This window comes from Sorex araneus, chromosome X (assembly GCF_027595985.1).
Source record: "Sorex araneus isolate mSorAra2 chromosome X, mSorAra2.pri, whole genome shotgun sequence".
Lineage (NCBI taxonomy): Eukaryota > Metazoa > Chordata > Mammalia > Eulipotyphla > Soricidae > Sorex > Sorex araneus.
In genome coordinates, this window is record NC_073313.1 from 291,178,259 (window position 1) to 291,196,582 (window position 18,324).

The 18,324-nt window shown below is 44.1% G+C and overlaps 1 protein-coding gene across 4 annotated transcripts in view; it reads right to left on the bottom strand.

Annotated features, from left to right (window-relative positions):
- Nucleotides 1-8,551: 8,551 nt before the first annotated feature.
- SOCS5 (suppressor of cytokine signaling 5) overlaps nt 8,552-18,324 on the bottom strand; it is a 49,554-nt gene continuing 39,781 nt past the window's right edge. For all 4 annotated transcript variants that reach the window (XM_055121419.1, XM_055121417.1, XM_055121418.1 and 1 more), the window contains one exon: nt 8,552-12,802. In XM_055121419.1, the coding sequence (XP_054977394.1) occupies nt 11,186-12,790 (1,605 nt within the window). In that variant the 5' untranslated portion in view covers nt 12,791-12,802 and the 3' untranslated portion in view covers nt 8,552-11,185. The remainder of the gene's footprint in view (nt 12,803-18,324) is intronic.

Here is an 18,324-nt window from a genome sequence, read left to right on the forward strand (position 1 = left end):
CCCTCCCTCCCTCCCTCCCTCCCTCCCTTCCTTCCTTCCCCACTTTCACTCTCTCCTGAGTAGATAGTGACATTTTCCAGATGCTCTGGCAACTAATAGGATGTGCATTTGATGAATTCTTGTTTCCTGGAATTTTCTAAGTCAGTAAATTTAGAATACAAAACGACTGATTTTCAGAAACTCAGGTTGTTTTGAAAACTTTAACTGTGCTCTTACTATCTTTCATTTTATTTGCTGTCAATTCTGTTATCTCACTATTGCCTAATAAATTGTTAAGCAGGTCCAAAGTTCTCCTTGCATTTATTTGAAAACTTCGAAAGAAGTGGTGTTGTTTAAGATTTTGCAATAATAAATAGTTCCTCAAAAAACCTAAGAATATTTTAAAATGCTATATAAAAATTAATACTTTTGAATTTATTATTTCAGTCTAAAATAGAAAATTTAATCATAGGAATTTTTTGGTCTCTAAGAATGGATTATTAGGGGGCTGGAGAGATGGTACAGGAGCTAAGGAGCTTGCTTTGCATGCAGCTGACCTAGTTCAATCTCCAACACCAAGTATCTCCCACTGAACATGGTCAGGGGTCAAGAATAGCACCTCAGGGGCCGGAGCCATAGCACAGCGGGTAGGGCATTTGCCTTGCACGCAGCCGACCCGGGTTCGATCCCCAGCATCCCATATGGTCCCCCAAGCACTGCCAGGAGTAATTCCTGAGTGCAAAACCAGGAGTAACCCCTGAGCATCGCTGGGTGTGACCCAAAAAGAAAAAAAAAAAAGAATAGCACCTCAGTAGAGCTGGGTGTGGACCAACATCCCCAACAAAAGAAGAAAAGAAAAAGAAATGAATCACTGGATTTAAAGCAAGAGTGTTGGAGAAACAGGACATACGGGAGGAGGTGAGGCACTTGCCTGCATGCAGCTAACCCATGCAGCTGGGTTCAACTCTAGCACTGATTAGGGTTTCTACAAGCACCATGTTGGGTCACTCATGAGCACTGAGTTAGGAATAGCTTCTGAGCACCGCTGGGTGTGCACCAATATCCTCTCCCAGAATAAAAAACCAGAAACAAAAGTGAAAAAGCCCCCTGCCAAAAAAAAAACCCTAGAGCTAAGAAGACTCACATTCTCAATCCAAAGGTGTCCAAAGAAGCTAGAGAACACCCAACTGAAATATCAGAGCTACAGAACCTATGAAAGAGAAAACAAACTTCAAAAAAATGAATGGAACTATTCATTTCAGAAAGGAAAATACAATGAGAGTAAGTTTGCTCTTGCTTATTTAGACGCTAATAACCCACCCTGTTACATCTTATGCATCCTAACAATTTCAGATGGTCATTTCAAGACCAAGAAGTGCATCAGAGAGATAGTACAGCGGGTAGGGCATTTGCCTCGCACGCAGCTGACATGGGTTTGATTCCCAGCATCCCATATGGTTCCAGAAGAATTGCCAGGAATAATTTCTGAGTACAGAGCCAGGAGTAACCCGTGAACATCACTGGGTGTGACCCAAAAAAGAAAAAAAAGCATTGCCAGGTGTGGTCCCAAACCCAAAAATAAATTAATTTTTTATTCATTAATTAAATTTGAGAGCTTGTTTGGAAGTTCTAGCAGGGGAGTGCAGCTACTCGCATACCCTCAACCGAAGATGGTCCGTCTCTAGCGATATAGCACAGCAGGTAGGGCATTTGCCTTGCACATGGCCGACCTGGTTTCGATTCCTCTGTCCTTCTCGGAGCCCAGCAAGCTACTGAGAGTATCCTGCCCGCAAGGCAGAGCCTGGCAAGCTCCCAGTGGCATATTCAATATACCAAAAACAGTAACGACAAGTCTCACAGTGGAGACGTTACTGGTGCCCGCTCGAGCAAGTCAATGAACAACGGGATGACAGTGCTACTAATTAAATTTAGTTAAATAATTTGAGCTCTTCAGGGACAAAAAAATGTAGAGAAATTTAGGTATCACTGTATCACTGTCACCGTTATCGTCATCGATTTGCTTGAGCGGGCACCAGTAATCTCTCCATTATGAGACTTGTTTAGGTAATCAGTTTTAAATTATGTTAAGTAAATGTCAGTGTGATTTTGGGGCTGGATCCTCACCAGCCATGCTTGGGAGCCCAGTCACTCATGGCCACTCTAGGCCTGAAGGTGGCTTTCTGGGTGACTCTGAGCCGCACTCAGCAGCGGGTCTCAGAGCCCTGGTGGTGCCAGATGGCAAACTCAGCGCCTTGCTCATGCCAAGCCCACTTTACAACCACAATCTCCCCCAATCACGATCTCCCGGCCCCAAGTCCATCTTATCTACATTATTTTCCTGTTTGACACTAACTCCAAGCTATGAGTGACCTAAATGTTCTTTCCCCCAAATGCCAAGGAGTCCTGATAGTCAGAGACTGACACTTTGCCTTTTCATGGCTGAGATTATTTCTCACAAACGATGCTGTGAAACCAGCTGTTCCTTCCTTAGTGACAGAAGAAATCCAGCCTAGAGAAATTGTGGCTTCACCAAGAAAACATGAGTAGCAGCGCCCACATCTGAAGACTGGTTTCCTAATCCCATCGCATATCAGCTCCCTGAAATCTCAAAAAATGCTCTAAAACAGTCTAATCCAGGATGTTACTTTCACTAGAAGTCAGGCTGTGCCACCTACGTGGGCACCTGCATGTTCAGAGGATCCCTCCAGCTTCCTGCCAGCCTGGCCCTCGTGTTTCCAGAATGGGTCTCTTCCAGGCACTTCCTGGATTTCTCCGTTCATCACAGGAAAGCCATCACACTGGGTACCACTTGTCTTGAAGTTTTGGGAGGTGGCCACACCTGGCGGTGCTTAGGCTACTCCTGGCTCTGTACTTGAGGGTCGTTCCTGCTGGTGCTTGGGGCATCAGATATGGTGGTGACTGCACCCAGATTGGCCATGTGCAAAGCAAACACTTTGGCCCCTGTGCTATCTCTCTAGCCCCCTTTTACGGTTTGGGTTTTGTTTGGGGGCCACACCTGAAGGTGCTCCAGGGCTTCCTCTGACCGGGCATTCAGAGGCAATAAAAGGCACACAGATAATCTAGCTCTGACCCTTGGTCTCCACCAGAACCTTGGACAATTAGCCCCTCAAAGTCATGTACTGAAGACATGGAGGATTAGGAGGCTTAGACATAGGGCCATCTCACGTATTACATAATAATCCATTTGCTGCACTAGGTTGTGTGTGTGTGTATATTTTATTTTTATTTTTGCTGGCCCAGGAAGTTATCTTGACAGTTTTTCCCCTAGGTTTATTTTAGGTACATCACTCTGACAGAACCGTTTATAGATAAATGAAAGCCCTTACAATGAATTTATTTACATCACCAATAAACTCTAGTGCCTCAGCTTACCTGTCTGAAGGACGAGAGATTAATTTTAGTATTCTATTATCATCATCATTAGAAGAAAATGCCAAAAGAAAGTAAAGATACAATTTACAAATGCACATCAGTGTTGGAACTATGACACCCAAATGTGATGGCACTGAAATTCAATACTGTCTATCTCTTCTAAGGTGTCTAATCTATTGTTAAACTTAGGTGCCAAAGCTTTAAATTTTCCAGTTCGATTTTTAAAAATACCTTCTAAATCCATTCTACAAACAGAAGTGAATAAAAAGCCAGGTAGTACTATGTGTATTATCTAACTGTACGGTTCTAAGATGATGAGATAAGCCACTGTGTAAAGATGTTATTTTTAAATAGCCCAAAATCTTGTATTTGTGGTTAGAAATAATGCTTAGTAAATACCTAAAGAAAATAAGCAATGACAATATACTTTTGTAAATGTTATGCCAACTATTAAATAAAACACCAATGCAATTTTCACCCCTCAAATTAAGAAATAAAAGCATTTGGGTGACTAACCATAGTAACTTTTAAGTATTAATCACCTTTTAACAATTTTGTGGAGCGAAAAAAATGTTTTTGGGTGTTTTCAACTTTATCTAATTTTCCATTTTCTGCATAGGTGCAGCTAGAGGCTCCCCTCTGCTCCCCCCACCTGATGTGATCAAATAATAGCTTTGTGCATTAAAACATGCCCTTCAAAAGTGTCAAATGCCTGCCACAGAGGCAGGTGGGGTGGGCTGGAGGGTGGTGGAAGGGAAACTAGAGACACTGGTGGAGACAAGAGGACACAGGTGGAGGGGTGGGTGTTGGAAACATTGTACACCTCAAACTCAATCAGGACTATCTTTGTAATTCATGGTGTTTCGATAATATAATACATTTTAAAAAACATATATACACCTTTAGGGTTGGTTTAAATTAGGATAGTCAAATTATAAAGGAGACACTAGGTTGGCTTTCTAAACACACAACTTGAATTTAGGAAAAAAACAAATTTAGAATCTCCCAGGAAAGAGATTGCTTGCTTCTCCTTATCCACGACTATGCTACTTTCTTTTCTTTATAAATTCTCTCAGATGAACGGTTTAATTTATATTTTCATCTAGTTTTATCCTCCATAATCTCTAACTTTACATTCTTAAGAACCTAGGGAAGTTTGGACACTTTGGTTTCATATACTCAGATGCTATAATCAATCCATTTTTTTTGGTGGGGTTTACTCCTGGCTCTGCACTCAGGAATCACTTCTGATGGTACTTGTGGGGTGCTGGGGATCAGATCTGATCTACCCCATGCCAGGCAAGCACCCTACCCACTGTTCTGTCTATAGCCCTCCTTATGATTTTTTTTTTCTTTTTGGGTCACATCCCCAGAGCTCAGGGGTTACTCCTGGCTCTGCACTCAGGAACTACTCCTGGAAGTGCATGAGGGACCATATGGGATGCTGGGGATTGAACCTGGATCAGCTGCGTGCAAGGCAAATGCCCTACCTGATGTACTATTGCTCCAGAATTTTCTATCAGTTACCTCTTACCTCTATTCTTCCATATACAGTTGAACACCTACTAAGCCAAATTCTTGCATTCTGTGACTTAGTCTCAGACACCAGCTCCATTTGCGTCATTTCCTGGCTTTTCCTCAGTGACCAACCAACTAGCTTTTGCTCAATCACTTTTGTTTTACCCGTGGCATATCTGATATGCAAAAACAGTAACAAGTCTCACAATGGAGACGTTACTGGTGCCCACTCAAGCAAATCAATGAACCACGGGGCTACAGTGCTACACTTTTGTTTGGTGCGCTTCCATTATATATTTATTTGCCTGTGTTCCCACTGGTTTATAAATTTCTTGAAGTGATGCTTCTCTCTGCCTGAAATTTACTTTCAAGAATTCCTCAATGCCCAGGCCTTTTTAATGTTACTATAACCATGAAATTATCTGCCTACAAAGTCAGAGAAGGGGCAAGAGTAGAATTTGGAGTTCATCATCTGAAAGTGATTCAAGACATAACACCATTTACTCTCTTTCTACATGTTATGTCTTTATTTTAAAATTTTGATCCTGTTATAAATACAGTAAGAGATAGTAAGTATACAAAAATAAGTTACCTCTGGAAAAATGGAACTCGAGTTCGTGATGGTAGACTACAGAGTAATATATATATATTTTTAGGGGAGTGCTTATTCTTAATTATCTTAAAGGAATTCCTAAATATTACACACTGAAGGACTGGAGTGATAGCACAGAGGGCAGGGCACTTGCCTTGCACGAGGCCGACCTTTAGTTCGATTCCTCCGTCCCTCTTGGAGAGCCCGGCAAGCTACCGAGAGTATTCCGCCCACACAGCAGAGCCTGGCAAGCTCCCCGTGGCGTATTCGATATCCCAAAAACAGTAACAATAAGTATCAGAATAGAGACATTACTGATGCCCACTTGAGCAGATCGATGAACAAGGGGATGACAATACAGTGCAGTGCTACACACTGAACTTGTATTTCTTATGTAATTTGCACTAAAAAAAAAAAAAACCTGCATGGAAAGATTGGCACCCAAATGGACACTTACCAAGTTTTTAAACTCAAAGTTCTTATCTTAAATCTTTTTGAAAAGCAAACAGTCTAATAAAAGTAGATAGTTTAAAATCTACCGAGGGTGGGGGGGAGGGGGAGGGGCAGGGGCTCAGCAGCTGGAAGTATCTGCATTGCACGCAGGAGTCCAATGACCCACATGGGCCAACTGTATACGGTCTTCATCGGTTCTGTGCTTGGGGCTGTGTCAGTAGCTCAGCAGACTGTGCAAGTACTGCCACCAGATGTGACCTAGGTAAGTACCCCAACCAAGCATGCATCACTCCCAGTCATTCCAACAGCTGTAGAGGGGGCAATGCTCTTGAAAAAGAAATGGACAGAGTCTTGATCTGCCCAAGGTGAATGTTGTCATAAGTACTTCCTGTCCCAAAGGACTCCTTAACTTCATGCAAAATCTCCAGCTGTTGCTAACTGGTGCCAGTGTTTTTAAATATCTGGATTGTGACTTCTCACCCAGAGAACAAGTGTTCTTGTGTTGTCCCCTTACCACCGTCCTACCACGTAACAGCAAAATGCTCTGCTCCTCCCCTTAAAATCCAAACACCAAATACCCTTAAATGATCAAGTATTTCCAATCCATAAAACTATCACGCAAATTCCCCCGAGTCGGACCCCTCCCTAGGCATTCTCTCAGTATGTAAGTTCACTCCTGCTGTCACATTATCTCAGCGTTCAACAAAATGTTCCTTTTTGATCTGAGGCCCTTCTCATCATCTAAGGTCATTATTCCCTGTGGCCCCTTAACTTGGTCTTACACTTCCGTATGTATGCCTCACATCTAAAAGGGTGACTGGTTTGTGAATCTTCATATTCACATATTCATGTTGGGTTATTACAAAATCTATGCAACCCAAATTTAGTGGGCATGAAAATAGTTTCTTCAACTAGTCATACGCCATACGCCATAACTAGTCATACGCCATAACTAGTCATTTTCAACTAGTCATAACGCCAACGCTTCTACCTGCATGCCCAGCGCCCACCCCAAACCTCCCACAAAAATTCCACCCCCCAACTTCACTAAAATGTGTCTTTTAAAAAGACTAAGTTCTCTATTTGGTTGTTTTAAAAATCAGAAAAAAAAAAGCCCAAGTCTCACAAGCACACTGAACAGATTTTGTTCCCTCTGAAAATGGTTTCAGCAAATTTTATCTAGGTAAGAGCCTAAGTGTTGACCAGTATATGGAAGGAATCTTGAGCCACATGTCCTGCTGTGTAACAGGTGGAAACAACTCTGCATCTTTCTGCATCTTTCCTGGAAGAGGGCTGACTCAGAGCTGCTTTGCCTCTTTGGAAAAAGAATCTTTGTTACAAAAGGAAAAAAGGAAGGGAAAGGGAAAGGGAAAGGGAAAAGGAAAGGGAAAGGGAAAGGGAAAGGGAAGGGGAAGGGAAGGGATGGGAAGGAAAGGAAAGGAAAGGAAAGGAAAGGAAAGGAAAGGAAAGGAAAGGAAAGGAAAGGAAAGGAAAGGAAAGGAAAGGAAAGGAAAGGAAAGGAAAGGAAAGGAAAGGAAAGGAACCCAAGTCTCTTATTTTTGCATCAGATTCCTTTGTTCAAACACAAGATTCCTTTGTTTGAAATGGCAAGACCCACCCATATTGGGTTTATAATGTCAGGAAGCTTGAGATGAAGATTAACAGCAACCAGCCCAAAACGTCAAATAAAAATGTTTGTAAACTTTGAACTTTGTCCAAATGAAGTTCAGAATTCAAGCATTAAATTTAGCCATTTTGTGTAAACTTCTAAAGCGTTTGTGGAGCAAGATTTATTGAAGCCCAATTCTTGCACGAGAAATATAAATTGAATTATCACTAATACATATTTAAGCCAAACTGCTTCAAAAAACACACACACACTTTTTGAGGGGGGGGTCGCACCTGGCAATGCTCAGGGCTTACTCCTGTCTCTGTGCTCACTCCTGGTGGGTTTAGGTGGCAACAGAGGGTGCTGGGAACTGAACCCAGTTTAGCAGTGTGGAAGGCAAACACCCTATCTGCTGTACTATGGGTCTGGCAACAAAATTTTTTTTATTGAGGCAGAATGGGTTTCTAGATCCTATGTTTTCTCTATGTAAATTAATACAAATGAATAAAAAGACCCAACATTAGATACAGGTCAATCAAACTGAATGGCATAAGGGAAACAGAGAGATGTACTTGATTTTCTTTTTGGCCATGTCTGACTATGCTCAGGACATACCCCAGTAGGGCTGGGGGATAATATGCAGTGACAGTGACCAAACCTAGGCTGGCCACATGCAAGGTGAGTGCCTGACACTGTACTCTCTGACCCCTCTACTTTTTTTCTAAACCCAACAATGCTCAGGGCTTACTCCTGGCTCCACACTCAGGAATTAATCCTAGCGGGCTCAGGAAACATATGGGACACCAGGGCTAGAACCAGAATCAGCCCATGCAAGGCAAACACCCTAGCTGCTGTACTATCTCGCCAGACTTAAAATCCCTCTGATTTTAAATCCAAGGGCAGTAATAGTGTTTATGGTTGTATAATGAATGGAAACTGTCCGCGTGCAGCCATCTCCGACCACAGAGACTACGTCTAGGAAAGGATGAGAATGATGTGAACCAGAACCACCTTTCTTTAGCTTTAATACTCCACTATGATGATATGTCCAGTGCACAGTTCCAAAGAATGTCTTGGTTCGTATTAAATTGCACTTCAAAAACACCATGAAATCACCAATGAAGTTGACAGGCCACAATAGGATTCAGAAAACACACAGTGAGTTAGACTGAGGTGCAAGTTCATGCTGGTGATTCTTCTTTTCAAAAATTTAAGCCACTAATTTTTTTGAGAAAAAATTTTAACCTAAAGTGTCATATTAATATTACATACAAATTGAAACTTGACTTTTAGCGCAGTGTATACATGCTTACACAAACTCAAATATTTACACATTAAAACAATTTCCATGTAACATATGAAAGTTCTGAAATACATAAAACCACTAATACTTTCTATAAAACTACAATTAGAACATCAATTTGCTACGAGCATATAAAACATCAAGTGCTTTCTTGGAGTTTCAAGCTACCTCTTTAAAACAAGATCTCGTTTGCATATATAGTCCTTCTCCAATAATCATATGGACTTTTTATTTTCCAAGAGGTTTATTTTCCAGGTACATTATAAGCTCAAGAAAACAGACCCAACAGTTATGCAATATAATTACATCATAACAACTTAATTGCACATATGCTTTAAAGTAGGTTTGATGAAGTTCTCAAACACTTTGGTATATGTTCTTCAGGGACTTCCATTAGAAATAACAGGAACTGAAGTCCCTTCAATCCCCATTTTGCTTTAAAATGGACAGGTCTTTGGTAAAAGTTCTACGTTTTGGGCATTTATTAATTAAAATGGTCCCCTAACCGATAAGTGGTGCTGATGCTGTCATTAGAACAGTTAACTTGTTTCGGATGCAGTGAGAAGTACGACTCATTTACTCTAGCATATCACTGGTAGTCTCACTTTCACGGAGAGCAGAGAAATCAATAGATGGAGCCAATGTTTCTGCTCTCTGTGATAATCTAGACTGTACAGTATGTGAAGTAATTACACATACTGCTCCACAGTATATGAGAGTAAGTTCACTTACTTGGAATTAGTCCAATAACAGACTGTACAGTAATTCTGCATTAATTATAGTAGGTTGTCAGGTAATGCTTATTTTAAAAACCCAAACCATTTACAAGAGAAACTGTTGCAAATGTATAAAACAGCAAATATGCAAGGAGAACACCAAACATACTTTATTAGCACAAAAAAGCAGCCATAACAAGGCACAGCAAGCAGAAACGCACATTAGCAGTCAAAGGGTTGGTGTTGCATACAAATATAGCTTTTCTTTTTTGTAAGCCTTGGCAATAGCCATCAGGGTGTGAAATAACTTTCTGTAGCAGCAGGTAAGGGAACTAAGGAGCACTTACCAGTGGTACAGAACTCATTTTTAAAAAGACACAAGGATGGATTCAACTACCATAGTGCAAATGTCTAGCACAGAACTGTAAATGCAGTTCAATACTAAGAAGCAGACACCAGAACTTGGTATTTCTTCCAAAAGGGCTCACTCCAGTAGTATTGCCTACTATTCTATTGTGACAAAAAAAGGTGCTAAGTAAAGTTATTTACAGACACGTGAATGTACAGTACCTTTTGAATCTGTGTATTAGGCTTCAGATTTTCCATTGAAAATTAACTGCACTGAAATTCTATGTAAGCTGTACTTAAGCAATTCAACTATGAGAGTTTACAACAAAGAGATAAATACTGCCATCCAAATTACTAATTACAGCTTAACAGTAATCTCAACTGTAGCAACCACTGTAGCTGTTATTCTGACTTGGGTGGGCATCCTCTAGTCTCATTTTTCCATGGTTCACAAACTCAGCATGGGCATACAGAAAAAGGTCCACTCTAACAAACCGAAAATTAAGACTACACATGTTAACTTACACACACACACACACACACACACACACACACACACACACACACACACACACACACACAGGGACTATATTGCAGCAGCTATTCCAAATGTGTTTTAAGTTAAAGCACTTGTTAAAAAAAAAAACAAAACTCCTAAGGCTGTTAAATAAAATTCTACTACCAACTTTTCATAAGTCTGAAATTGTAATAACTACTATTTAGAAAACCTCGTTTTCTTAACAAGTACCTTTTGCAGAAGAGAAAGGGAGACTGACTATAAACTATTATCAACACTTAACTGCACTATGCCCTTATGGCCAAAAAATTGCATTTCCCCCCCCCCTCCGGAAAAGGAAGGCAGTCTATTCTTTTTTTCTTACTTCCAAAGCTTGATTTATTGAAACTATAAACATTACTATTCTACTTTCAGAAGGTTATAGAAAAATTCTTAGAAAAAATAATTTCAAATATTAGTCACACTGTTGAGATCCTCATCCAATATTAATAATTTGTTCTCCAGTAAGAAATAGAATTCTTCGTAGCAAATGCCCCAGAGTTGCCTCAACTACTGCAGCCAACAAAAACCCACCCCTCGGTGACATTTCTGCAGGCTTGCTTACGGGACAGCGTCACACTGTCCCCTCATCCTCACAGGCACGTCTGGAGAGCGCAGAGCGCGCCTGCCAGACATTGGCCCCGCTTGCTCACCGTGCGTGTACTGTGTGGTGCACGGGGAGCGGGGCGGAGTCCAGGCGCTGGGCGGCCGGGAGCGTTCACTTGGCCTTGACGGGCTCCCGCTCCAGCCAGCGGACCCTGACTTTCTGCTTGTAGTGATACTCCTTGAGGAAGTCCTGTAGCATGGAGGGGAGCGGCAGCCCGTCGATGCCGTCGTAGGTGGTGCAGCGGCAGATGACGGCGCGGCAAATGTACTGCAGGCTGAAGGGGAAGGTCCGGTTCAGCGAGATGGTGAGCAATGGCTCGAAGAACATGCAGGAGCTGGGGTCTTTGTAATGCTCCAAGAGGCCCGTCACGGTGGAGGAGTGGAAGACGCACGGGTCGTGGGCGTCGAAGCTGAAGTTGTGATTCCACTGCTCGATGCGGGCGTGCAGGGAGCGGTTGTAGCGGCGGAAACTGACGGAGAAGAGGTAGTCCTCCTGCGCCGAGTCCCTGAGCAGGAACGTGCCCTCGGGCTTCCCCTCCAGCAGGGCTTCGGCCTCGTAGCGGTCCATCACGCCCCAGTAGCAGGGGTTTCCCGTGATCTGCAGCAGATCGGGCACCAGGCAGTGGATATAGTCGATCTGCGTGTGCACCTTCCACGCGCCCTGCCTGCCGGGGTGGCTGTCCCCTAATGCCTGGCGCTGCTTCTGCCGGCGGGACTGCAAGCACAGCGTGGTGGAGTCCTCCTCCGGGTCACAGCTGGCGGGAGGAGCCGCACAGCCGTCCCCGCTGATCTCGGTCATTCCCGGAGCTAACTTTGGTCCCAGTTTATACAACGGGTTAACCTGTGCGGTGGCCTCGAATGTATGGATTTGCGCATTGGGAGGGGGGTCGACCCCTTCCTCAATGCTAAGCCGCCTTCTCTCGCGAAGCCGGTCTTCTTCGTCTTCGGTAGAGATCAAGGATGGATCAAACGTATCGAAAAATGTCGAGTGTGGACTCACCGGTGCCGTGTGCTGCTTAATGAGGTGCCACTTCTGGGCTAAGTCCGAGCCCGCTGGAAAAGGGCACTTCTCCAGCATCAGCTCGGAGAGGTGGATTTTCCGTCTGCTGGAGAACAGGGGCTTGGCCTGCTTGCTGTGAGTCCTCACGGGAAAGCACAGGCCCACGGTGTCCTGCAGCCGCTGCCTCAGGGAGCGGGCGCCCGCGGCCCTGCCTGCTGCGCTGTCCATGTCGTGCAGGGAGCTGACCCCCAGCCGCCGCTCCCTCCGGGGCAGCCCGCCCCGAGTCCTGCCCAAGCCGCGGCCACTGTCCAGAGAGCTCTGTGTCTTTGTAGAACAGGAATGTTTTTTCTTCCCACCCCACGGGGCATGTCGGGAGTAGGAGTCTCTCCTCGCAAGTCTCGTTCCAGGGATCACGAAGGGATCATTATCCTTCTCAATGCTAATCTCCACAATCTGGGGAATTTCCGCAGCGCAGTTTTGGCTTCTCCTTGAAGGATTCTTTGCAGGGCTCAACGCCAGCTGCAAGGCCACGCTTTCCCGCAGGGGGCTGCTTTGCTGCTGGGGGGCCGAGTCCACCACACTCCCCGGCGTCTCCCGGACAGACGAGCAGAGCTGGGAGCTCAGGTCCTTGTTTTCATGCCGGTTTCCTCCCTCATGGCCGAACAGATTCTGACACCTGTATTTGAAGTTATTCCACATCTTCCCCACTTTATCCATTGACTATATGAACTAAGGCAAAATAGGAAAAAAGAGAAAAGTAAGTTATTCAGAGTTGTGTGTGAACAGCCCAAATAGTTAGCAGGTACACATTCCCCTTCTCCTTAGGAATTTCAGTGATAATGGGTAAGAATTCCGCTACAGGGACAATGCAAACATTTCCTTTGGTAGTAAGATGGTCACCAGACCCTTGGTCCTCAATTTTCATTTCCTTTCAACAAAATACTCAGAACTCAGGAGAAAAGCAACAAACCCACTCAAAAACTTGGGTTTCTTTTGCCCATGCAACCTTATTTTATCATCACACTGATTTCCGCCTCCTTACCTGAAAGAATTCAAGTACTACCTCAAATACTACAAAAGGAAAAGTATGTTCTTTATTCAACTTCTTAAATGTTACAGTTTTGGGGCTACAGATGTAGTATAGCGAGGAGGGCACTTACTTGCCTTGCACACAGCTAAGCCGGGTTCCACCCGACCCCCATCTGGTCCCTGTGCCCGCCAGGATTGTAATCTCTGAGCTCAGGGTCGGGCATAAGCCCTGAGCACAGCCAGGCGCAGCCCCCAAACAAAACAACAAAACATTTTACCATTTAATGTTTTTCAGATTTTAATGTGGCTATTAGAAAATTTAAAGTCACCTAGATGGCTGAAGTCCTATTTCTACCGGATGGTACTAACCTTGCCCGCAAGAGTCTCTTGCCTGCACGCCTGGCTGTCTTCCCTCGGACCCCTCAGAGGGGATGGGCTCCAGCTTCCCTCCCCGCCCCAAGCAGAGCTCCCGGCGGCCGAAGACCTCCGGAACCTAGCCACAGCCATGCTCAAGGCCCTTCTCCACACGTTCGGACAGGCCTCACACATGAAGGTACTGGCAGAGGAACCCAGGTGTGTGTAATCCCATCAACAGCCAACACCCAGAGACTTAAAAGCAAGCTCCCAGAAGCTTGTGGCCACTTTGCGGCTCCGCAATATCTTATAACCTACTTCTCCCTCTGGGAGAAACTAGCAAGCTACTGAGAGTTTCCTGCCCACATGGGACAGCCTCGCAAGCTTCCCATGGTGTATTCATATGCCAAAGAGTCTCTCCAGTAACAAGCTGGATCTCATTCCCCTGACCCTGAAAGAGCCTCCAATGCGGCATTGTTGGGAAGGCCGAGTGGAGAGAGGCTTCTGAAATCTCAGGGATAGGACGAATGGAGAGGTTACTGAGACTGCTCGAGAAATCGATGATCAATGGGATTTCATGATTTGTGGTACTAACCTAGAGCAGAGGCTCAAATAGAGGATGTGGCCTGCTTGTATGGACAATGAGAATGTCTTTTTTTTTTTTTCAACCCTTGTAACTGGATTTAAAAACGAACATAAGAACCCAGAGAACGGTGAGAGAGGAAGCTTTGAGGGCTGAGTGGGGGGGTCCGACTTCCCTCCTGAGACCATCGGGTCCCTAAAGCACTACCAGGAATAACTTCTGAGCACAAAGCTGTGCGTAGCCCCCAAGCACCAAAAGGTCCTTCCCCTCCCAAACCCAAACAGCCCCCAAACAAACAAAACAATCCACCCCAAACACCTGATTGAAACTGTATGTAGCTGGCCCAGCTTAAAATGCTTCCTTATCTGGCTCTTACTAGAAAATAAGACTATAAACTCTACCAAGGAGTAATTTTCAAAAAAGCCTCTTTTCTCTATGTTTATGATACATTTTGTAACTATTTGAAGATATTTATCTGACAAGTAAATCATACCTAAAGAATGCCTGCTCCAAAAAGCAACCAAACTCAAGGCCACTTACCTCCTTAGACAGCCCTTTGCCAGTTGTACAAACAAGCAGAGCAAGCAGAAATGGCCGCCGTTTTTTGCAAGACATTAACTAACGCATCTATTTCTGATCTACCGTGAGGCTGCACTGTTAGCAAGACACAAGAGTCTGAAGACAGACTTGGGACTGCTTGTCTCCGAGCTCCCGGAGGACGCGGGCTTCCTGGGACGGGAACACGACATGGGAGGTTGTCACACGGGGAAGAACGCAGATGTACTCCATAGGAGAGTCCGCACAAGGACCAAGGAGGCACCCCGATATCTGCGAGTCCACAGCGTCAGGACTAGTGCCCGAGAACACACCCCCAAGTGCCGGAAGGACCACTCGGGATCCAGCACTTAACCTGCAATGGCAGGACAAGCTCATGTGCCAGCCCTTTGAACTACTGCACCGATTTGAAAAACTGTACTAACCATGATAAACCACATTAGAATTATGAAAAAACTGAGGTTTAACTGCGTTAAAATTTACATATGCAGACTGTCAAAACTACTGTCAGCAGCCCCTTTATGGCAAACTGCCCATTACAAAATCCCCATAAAATGAAGTAAGTGAAACCATTCCAGTTCCAGCAATTCATTTCAATGGTACGTAACTTTTATTTGGGGGGGGTCTCCCCAAATGGTGCTCAGGAGTCCTAGAGACCACTCAAGATTCCTGGCTCACTGGCCAGCGCTCACACCAGGGCCTGTGGGTGCAGAGTGTTGGGGGGGTGTCTCAGGCCACCCAGGAGGACCACATGGCGTGGGGATCAAACAGGGGTTGGCCACAGGGAGAGCAAGCACTGTGTGCTCTCTGTCTCTCTCTCAATCCCTTGATCCATGATTTAAAGAAATAGATGAAATCCATCAAGTCTGGGCCTCATGCCCCCAGGAGTGAGGCGAAAGACCATGACCCAGAAACAGCTGCCCTGTCCTACTGCCCAGCCATCCGGCCAGTGCCGCTTCCTTCCTGGGACCCCCTGCCCTTGTTCTGGCCCACTAGTCCAGGGCTGTGGCCCCCATTTATGAACCTTTCACATAAGCACCCCCTTGGATATCCTGGAAGCTAATAGGGAGGCCTCATGCCCCCTAATTAAGAAACACTGATCCAGATTCCTGGGCTATGGCAGTATCTTTCCAACAGACACTTGTTCAGTTACTGTAACCAAAGCTGGAACACATTTGGAAGGCATCAAAATTTTGACTGATACTTTAGTGGCATTTCAGCAACTTTTAAAAGATAACATGGTGTTGATTTTTTTTTTTTTTTGGTTTTTGGGTCACACCCGACAATGCTCAGGGGTTACTCCTGGCTCTACACTCAGGAATCAGTCCTGGCAGTGCTCAAGGGTCCATATGGGATGCTGGGAATCGAACCCGGGTCGGCCGCGTGCAAGGCAAACGCCCTACCCGCTGTACTATTGCTCCAGCCCCTAAGGTGTTGAATATTAAGACTGACCCAGGAGTCCAGTCCATAGTTGTCCTAGCTCCAGTCCTTTAAAAGAATCTGAGTACCATTAGGTTAATATATGTACGTAAATGGTACTTCAGTATGTCATTGTATGATCTAGATTACTCATGTCTTTTTTTTTTTTTAAATCCTTGTAACTAGATTTAAAAACAAACATCAGCAAGAACCCAGAGAGTGGCAAGAGAGGACGCTTTGAGAGCTGAGTGTTTTGGGATATTAAATGGTCATGTGATTTAATTTTGGCATTACCATATAATAGTACACTAAAACAGCACACCACGTACAGTGAACTTAGAGCAATGCGCAGCCACTGCTCCAGCCAGGCTATTGATGTCTACTACCGGCAAGCCATACTTTCACTGAATTAGGTTAGCTTCTCAGCCTGGTCCTGAAAAGCTATTGTCATGATGTCACTTAATTGTTAATTAACCATGGGTGGGGAAAACTGGGCCGAGTAACTTGGAACTCCTTCAAAAAGAGTCATCTTGGAACGCGCAGGAGAGAGTGGCACAACACCTGAGTAATGACAAGAGGTTTTTCAAAGGGCTAGGGTGCATGTGTATGTGCGGGAGCCCAGCGTCTACTCCCTGGCACAAGGTCACCTGAGCACTGAGACCTGAGGAGCCCCTAAGCACTGCTGAACCCCACCCCCTCTCAATAAACAGAAAAAGAGTTACTTACGGATTAACCACATGGAAGAAAAATGTTCCAAAAATTGGGAAAAATATCACAAAGATCTATAAGGACTCCAAACTGAAGATTAACCAGATGGATCTAAATTCTTGTTTTAGTTTTAAAAAAAAAAATCCAAGCTGGATATATGAGATGATACACTGTGTAAAGTTTTTTTTTTGGAGGGGGGGAGAGGGAGGTTACAGAAATAAAAGAAGCAATGTAAGAACTATGAGATAAGCAAGACAGAAGTGCAATGAAGAAACGAGCATACTCTCCATGAAAAGGTATTGGTCCCTTAACCAGATAACTGACAGCTGAACAAGCAGCTATCTTATTTTGTTGTTGTTGTTTTGGAACCATAACTCATGGTTTGGTGGGGGCTGGGGGACAGACGGACCTATGGTGCTTGATATCAAACTGGGGTTGGCTGACTGGAAGGCAAGAAGACCTTTATCCCAGTACTATCTCTCTGACCCCTGCAGTTATACTTTTAAGCGTAAAATAGAAATATTTACAGTACGCATCCCTATTGAGGTTGCTGGCTTTATTAGACTTCATCGACTGCTGATTCTGACGGAAGTAGGTACGAGCTCTTCCACAACTGACGATTAATATTTTAAGTAGGGGCAGGAGAGAGTGGCACAAAATATGAGTAACAAAAAGGAGCTATGAGAGCTATGACCTCATTTAAGGGCTGATGGGCAAGGAAGACTTTCTGTTCTGAAAGATGAGCAAGAATGAGTAAGAACAGTGTTCTATAGGCAGAGGGGAAGAGTATTTCCGAAGGCTCTGAGGCAGGAAGGAGTGAGAACAAACAATGGCTGAAGTTAGCCACCTTTGCAGTGAGAGGGAGCACCAGGAAAAGAGGAACGCCAGCTTGCTTGCACCCCAGGGTACTGTGGAGCCACATCAGTGAATCAAAGTCCTGATGGTGGAGACATGCATAGATGCTTAGGAGTAAAATCTACAGGACTGAGCACTGACTGGAAATGGGGAAAGAGGAAGAGGGAGGCATCCCAAACCACTACCAAATGTCTGGCTTTAGCAGATGTGCAGAAGAGCTACTACTTAAGAGAAGAAAATAAACAGCAGTTTTGGGAAGTGAGGGGCAGGAGTGAGTCAGTAAGTTCAATTTAGAAACACCCCAGTGAAGCCTCATTACTCCATTAGTGTATATTTATGACAGACGGCAGGAATGATAAACTAGTTCCTTGCATCTCCATGCACAAATTCTAAACAATGCTGAGAAAAAGAAATGACAGATAAATATGAGTCAATTTACTTTGTAAACCCTAGGACAGATTGTTTAGGTATATATACATTTCAAGTAAAAATATAAAAACCAAGGAAATGGCCACCTGTTGTGGGGGAGAGAGAGAGAGAGAGAGAGAGAGAGAGAGAGAGAGAGAGAGAGAGAAAGAGAGAGAGAGAGAGAGAGAGAACACATTAGGAAAAGGCATATGGGAAGTTTCTAAAACACTGGTAATTTTCTTCTGCTTGAATTTGGTAACAACTCTTGGGTTTACAAAAATATAATAATTTTTAAAAAACACTGGTAATTTTCTATTTCTTATTCTGGGTAATGACTACA